The sequence below is a fragment of the Orbicella faveolata genome, unplaced genomic scaffold (genome assembly GCF_042242905.1).
Source record: "Orbicella faveolata isolate gen_17 unplaced genomic scaffold, um_ofav_v1 contig_27, whole genome shotgun sequence".
Taxonomy (NCBI): Eukaryota; Metazoa; Cnidaria; class Anthozoa; order Scleractinia; family Merulinidae; genus Orbicella; species Orbicella faveolata.
In genome coordinates, this window is record NW_028301555.1 from 1,917,761 (window position 1) to 1,925,000 (window position 7,240).

The 7,240-nt window shown below is 37.8% G+C and overlaps 1 protein-coding gene and 1 long non-coding RNA gene across 2 annotated transcripts in view; one reads left to right on the top strand and one right to left on the bottom strand.

The window, feature by feature from the left end:
• The first annotated feature begins 2,896 nt into the window (after positions 1 to 2,896).
• Positions 2,897 to 6,314, top strand: LOC149107097 (uncharacterized). The gene is made up of 2 exons (XR_016209550.1): positions 2,897 to 3,392; positions 3,475 to 6,314. It is a non-coding gene; the product is annotated as an uncharacterized LOC149107097 (long non-coding RNA).
• Positions 6,073 to 7,240, bottom strand: part of LOC110044534 (zinc finger CCCH domain-containing protein 14-like) — a 31,646-nt gene continuing 30,478 nt past the window's right edge. The window contains exon 15 of the mRNA XM_089297182.1: positions 6,073 to 6,297. Within this exon, the coding sequence (XP_089153308.1) occupies positions 6,243 to 6,297 (55 nt within the window). The 3' untranslated portion in view covers positions 6,073 to 6,242. The remainder of the gene's footprint in view (positions 6,298 to 7,240) is intronic.

Consider the following 7,240-nt stretch of genomic DNA (forward strand, 5'->3'; position numbering starts at 1 on the left):
GCGAAAACTGATATTTTCACATTTTAAAAAGTGACATCTCAGGCAAACATGTTATCAATACGCACAAATTGGTGTCCAAATAGTGTTCAATTATCGTTCATTCAATTGTCTCTAAGCTAAAAGCCCTTTCAATTACATACGTGCTAACTATAGATGAAAAAGATTGCAATTGAAAAAACCTCTATATAAAATGAAATTTAAATAATTCTAAAAAGGTATGATTGTTAGTCTTAGCTTAACACTGATACGTTTCTTAAAATGTCTCTCACGAACAAACCACGTGCAGTTACGTCTTAGCAACGTGTAAACTGATACATTTTTCAATTACCTAATTTTGTAATTGTCGAACATCACATCATTGAAAAATGTATCAGTTTACATGTTGCTAAGACGTAACTGCACGTGGTTTGTTCGTGAGAGACATTTTAAGAAACGTATCAGTGTTAAACTAAGACTAACAATCATACCTTTTTAGAATTATTTAAATTTCATTTTATATAGAGGTTTTTTCAATTGCAATCTTTTTCATCTATAGTTAGCACGTATGTAATTGAAAGGGCTTTTAGCTTAGAGACAATTGAATGAACGATAATTGAACACTATTTGGACACCAATTTGTGCGTATTGATAACATGTTTGCCTGAGATGTCACTTTTTTAAAATGTGAAAATATCAGTTTTCGCAGTGTTTTAAATTTATTTTTAATCGTCATGTTTTGTACTTTTGGTTTGGAGCTCAATTTTCACTGAAAACATTTCTGAACTGAAAGGATATTAAATTCCCCTAAGAGCAGATGACAAACTTGCCTAGTCGACCCTACTTCCTCACATTTTTGTCATCTTTTGTTTACAACTCTAATCTTTGAGCGTAATTTTTACACACAACATTAAACTTAAAATTGACGTTATAAATGCAAGACTGCTTGTAAGACTTGACATTAATTCTGGATGATCTGAAGTTTCTTAAACTTTCTGGCATAAGAACAAATTTTCCGTTTTTCCGCTCGATGAAAATCTGTCGTTAAGTAAATATTAAGAAGCCTACCCGAGACAAATGTAGCTGGGCATGCGCTATTTTTCAGTCTCTAGAAGCGTCGGCAGGTATTGGCAGTCGCAACTTCAGCTTCAATAATATGACTTTTCAAATTTACATACAACTGTCAATTTCGTAATCAACAATTTCATTATTGGGCCTACTTAAATCAAGGCAAAGCAACAGACAGGATTTAGTTCTCCAAAGGAAGTTAAGGTGCTGAGAAGATTTGGACTATATCGGATCGGAAGAATAGTTAGGAGAGTGACTTCGAGAACAATGAACGATAATGAAGCACTATTTCGATACCAATATTTGCGCAATAATTATCGTATTAGCTTGAAATGTAACTATAATTTGACAACCTTTCTTTTCGTTTATGTTGAGCTGTTCCAATGGTCACGTTTCGTCGTCTTGTAGCTCAATTTCAATAAAAAAGGGCTGATTTCCGAAGCGAAACAATGATTCCTTTAGAAGCAGATGATAAACTTGCTTAGTACACCCTAAATCACGGCCTTCTGTTAACAACTGTGCTCGTTGATCTTAATTTTCCTGTACAAACATTAGCCTTAACCATTACTGAAAAAAAAACTAATATTTGAAAAACTTGGTTGAATATTTACATAGATCTACAAAAGGCTATTGTTTATAGCTTTTACCTATTTCGTATATGTATCGCTACTGGTTATCTGAAATAACCATCTTCCTACTAACAAACGACTTGGCTCTTTGAAACACTGAAATCGGAAATATTTGAGAAATTAGCCTTCGAAATAAAAAGAAGCAATAAGTTGGTTGAAAATCGTCCATCAAGGAATTTAATAAGTTTTGCTTGTAAAACTTAAAAAGACATGAAATTGATCTGATGCTCTGTGAAATTGATCTGATGCTCTGTGCGTTCTAAAAGCCGCCTTAATTGTAAAGTTATTGAACATCACATTATTGAAAAAAGTATTATTGAAGTTCAGTTTACAGTTACCAAAACGCACCTGCACGTATTGAACATGAAAACAGCGCATGCGCGGCTGCATTTGTCTAGAGTAGGCTTCTTTAATCAGAAAATTTCGTCGCGCGAGAACAACTGGAAATTTTTGGCTTACGATAGCGATTTTTAAAAAGATCTTTGGAAATATTCAACTTAGTTTTTTATGATAGTAAGTTTCATTAAAGTAATTTTAAGGCTAATGTTGGTACAGGAAAATTACGATCAACGAGCACAGGTGTTAACAAAAGACTACAAAAAAAGGCATGAAGTAGGGTTTGCCAGGTAAATTTGCCATCTGCTACTAACGGAATCATTGTTTTGAGTTAAATTGAGCGTCCAAGACGACGAGATGCAACCACTGAAACAGCTTAACAAATAAGGAACGCGGATGTTGTCAAATTATAATTACATTTCAAGCTAATTCGATAATTATTTCACAAATATCGGTATTGAAACATACCTTAAGTATCATTCATTGTTTATAGTCATTACATATTACGTGTATGTAGCAATAAGGAATCACTCCTGGTTACCTGAAATAACTGCTTTCCTACTAACAAAGGCTCGGTTCTTTGAAATAAATCGGAAACTGTTAAGAAATTAGTCTCCAGAAATAAGTACTGTGGTAATAAGCTGGGTGAAATAAACATTTTAGGAATAACAACAAATCGGCTACTGAGGAATTTAATTAGTTTTACGACTTTTCAAAAGCTAAAAAGCAATAAAACTGTTTAACACGAAACTGACAACAGTTAATTGAAAAGGCATTATTGAGGCTTCGTTTACATTTGTCAAGACTTCCTTGCACCGAACTTGGAAACAGCACGTACCCAACTATCTTGGTCTAGGTTTCTTAATCTTTACATTTAGAGAATTATTTTTTTTATCACAATTGCTACTAATCTCGCAATCTGATTGGCTAATTTGCCGTTGTCGATAAGAGTCCGGACAACGCTGCTCGCGTCAATGTGTCGCCCAATGCCTTTCTCAACTCGCGATCTGAAAAAAAAACCATTTTTTTGACGTTGATATTGTGGTAAAAAACAAATCGAAATGTGGTTTAGCGTGGTCTGTACTCTTATCGACAACGATACGCATCAACACAGTGGTCAAAATTTGTTGTGGACTCTGTAGCGACTAGAGCTTTCTTTGCTTTTGAGTGTCACGTTTTTCCGTGACCCCTGGGAATTTTGCAACCCACTCTGTAATACTTAAGCGTTCTTCATTATGCGTAGTTTTGTGTTTTTTATTTTGGCCAGTGCTTGTTAGCGCTGAAAGTTCGATCTGCTGGTTTCTACCGCGTTTTTTCCTTAGCTACTTCACTGTCGTGTGAGCCCTGAAGTATAAATTCTAGAATTAGAGTCGCCACAGCTTTGTAAGTTTATCTTGCTCCGTTGTCAGTTTTTGTTGTTTCGTTATATTTTGTACTTAAATATTTTGTCTTGTTTATTTTTCAGTTGAATCACACACACATCACACCCCCAAGATCACTTTTGTTTCCCTTGCGTTTACGCCCAGTATGATTCAACTTGTACATTCAAACTGTGACGTCTGTAGCGCTTGCTAGACCTACAGACTCACTCGGCTGCGCCTCGTAAGTCCACAACATTTTGACCACTGGATGACGCGTATCGTTGCCGATAAGAGTACAGACCACGCTAAATCACATTCGATTTGTTAAGTCGAGTGAACAAATTTGTGAAAACATGTGTAGTGGTAAGGGTAACAACCGTTGTATTGAATGTCCCAATTTTAATTTTAGTGCTAGTGGTGAAAATAACGATCAAAAGATCTCAACTTTAGACAAAAGGTGACTTGATAGGGTATACTAGACAAAATTGGTTCTGTTAGTAAAGGCCGGAATTATCCTCAGATTGTTGATTAAAGTTGTGTTCAAGGAGGACGAAACATGACCATTGTAAATGCCTCTAAAATATTTAAAGAAACTTGGTTGCCACATTAACGTGGCATTTTAAGCAAACAGGTTATACATACAAAATGGAATCGAAATAACGCGTAATTGTCGCACATATTTTAGTTATTACATGTTACGTGCAAGTAAAAATAATGGTTAGTTGAAAAACTGAATCTTTCTGGTCAGCGAACAACGGTGTGGTTCTTTGAAACAATCAGACCGGACACCATGAAATTGACCTTTGAAAACAACCAGTTTATGTTCAGTTTCCCTTGCAAATAGTTTCCGTGTTCGCAATAAGTTTGAAATAACCATTAATCTTGGGAACCCCTTCATTTCGTTTACCAAGGAACTTAATAATGTCAGGAGCCCATCAGGTGATGGGCTCCTGATAATGTTTATTTAAAGCAGTTCGAAAGACATAAATTGACCTGTGAGATTCTGTGCTCCAAGAGCGGCCCAAATTTTCTATAACTGTTATATAAGAAACTGACAGCTGTAAGTGGGCCATGTCTGAGCTACCTTGTGCCTGTGTCAAAACGAGTCTTCATGCGAAACTATTGATATGAAAATGAGTTTCCCTTACAGGTTCATTTTCATGCAAATCAAACTCGTTTTCATATGAAAGGTTTCGCACGAGTACTTGTTTTAATACAGAGGTACATGGTAGCTCGAAATGGCCCATAGAAATAAAGTATTAGCCTGTGTAGCTGGCGGTTTCGGTGGGGTTTATCGGTTGCTTTCGTTGCGCAGGAGGAGCCGCGAAGATGAGACCGTGATTCTTCTCGTGGCCTCGCCTTCGCCGCTCGTTCCGCGCTACGAAACCCCACCAAAAATCCCCAACAAGACCGCCAGCTTCGCAGGCTAATCAAGTATTGGTAAAGGTCAGGTTACAACTATCAAGACTTATCTGCACCCGCAGCGGCCTTGCACGAATTCACCCCTTGTCAGTACGATAAGATATACCGTCCTTTAACAAGTTGAACAAGCACGAACTAAAGGACCCTGATTAAGTTATCTTGGTTTTCTGCCAATAGCAGTTATTGCTATGTTGTATTTATGGAACATCGTATGGTATTTATTCTTCAGTTTCCCTTTGTTTTGTGAAAATAGTGCTCAAAATGGTCCTAAACATTTTATAACCGTCCTTGACTCTAAGGCAGTTTTTTCCGGACAATGTATTGGCCTCGCGCTTTTAACAGCCGTAAGAGCAGGCTCCACTGGCTAAGAGTTTAATCTACAAATACAACGGAGGCATCCGCTTAACATGGACATTTCGTTTCTATGAAATACTCTCACGTAGTCCTCAGATACCCAGATCCTGCATTCTAACCAAACGCGGCCTTTCTGCTTCTGCGATTCTGCGAGTGGCACATTCTCGACCACAGAGCTCTTCTGTTTTTTTTCGACAAAGCGAAGGCTCTGAGTACAAAAACCATACCCAATCGGAGACCAAAATGGCCAAAATCGATATCCTGTTTATGACCTACGCGACAGCTTTCTCTGGCCGTCATTTTAGGGCCTGTTTACAAGCACGGAGGGTTACCCTAAGAAGCGGGTTAACCCTACTGGAGGGCAAAAGATAGCCCGGGTTTACAAGCAACATTTTACAGGTAGGGTAACCCTACAACCCGGGACAACTTAAAACGCGGTTACACTCAAAGGGTATGGAAACAATTAGGAAGTTAAACCGGGTACACGGGTTAACCCTACCTGGGGTGTTTACACGGGAAAAAGTTAACCCGCCTGCCACGCAGATAGGGTAACCTGCCTACACAGGTAACCTTAGCTGCCTTGTATACACAACAAAGAAAAAAAAAAAGAGGAAATGTGTGAGTACTAGGGTAACCCTCTCTCCTCGTAAACAGGCCCTTAATGTCACGCGACGCAAAAACCTGTAAATAGACTCAGAAGAGGTTTTGTTGAAAGGAAGATAGTTGATCAATTACGGATAAATATTATATACAGCTGCCTGAAGTTTTGTTAGAGTTTGTTGATTGAGCCAGTCAGAAGTATGATACAACGAAAGCAAAGTTGCGCAAAAGTTAGCACCTTTTTGCATTCCTTGCCACGTGGTGCTATCCTTCTTATGTGGACCATTAATTAAAGAAGTCAGTAAAGTAAGCCAATGACAGCAAAATCAGACAAATCAGAAACAATTCTGAGAATTCATTTTCCAAGGCATTCCATTGTTACAGCTCGGACTGGACATACAATCACTACTTACTAAAGCAGCATTGACAGACATATGATGACAAATCACCAACAGATTTGACACAACAACACACGATTTAAAAATAAAGTCATCCATTATAACACCGGCATAGAGGTTACTTTCTGTTCGGACATGGCAAATCTTCTTTCGCTGCAAAAATAAATAAATGAATAAATAAAATAAAATAAAAATACAAAAATCGGTGTGTTACAAGTCTTAGTAAAGTTCTTAGCTGTCCTCAATGAAACAACAACGGGGTGTCATCAAGTCATTCTTAATCTTAAATTAGCATTATTTTTTACGAAAGGAAGTTGCATTGTGTAAATCTCCATGTTTTAATCTCGAAAGAGATTGTCATCTATAAACTAACACAGAGTGATTTACCCAGTGGCGGATCTAGGGGAGAGGCCCGGGGGGGAGGGGGGGGCTTGTTTTGGGTAAATAAGAAGAAATCACAGAAGGAAGAAAAGCCGGTAGGGCAAGCAAAACAACCCCACCTCTCTAGCTCAAGGTCTTAGATCGGCCACTGTTACCAGTTATTCCACAGAGCTTTCACCATTCCAAGTGGTGTAATTGTTCAGTACACCAGAGAACTCTGCAGTATAACTGTTAACTAGGACAATTAAAATAGCTATTCACAGATCAGAACGAGTGGTCTCGGTAGAATTCGTAATAGTACCTGGATCGAGTTGAGTACAGTTCAGGCAGCAATCGGGCGAATAATTGAAATTACGAACATGATTACTCCTTGAATTAAACTACACGAGGCCCAATTACTAACTAATCGTATCGATAACAAAATTTCGAAATTACAGATAGTCCTCTTGAGAACTTCTTTTGAGCGAAAAAGTGAGTAGCGCCTATCATAACTGTAGGAGATATGACGAAGAAAGCCATTAAAGCGCACGTAATTGACGTGCGAATCCAATTACAGGCATCCAATAACAAAAAGTTATAAATGGATACCTGTAATTGGACACCCACGTGATCGCGGGCTGATTATCTGACCAATAGGCGCGCGGAGAACCAATCATGATCGAAAATTTTGTTATAGATATGATTAAAACTATTGTAGTCATTTAAACTTTTCGAC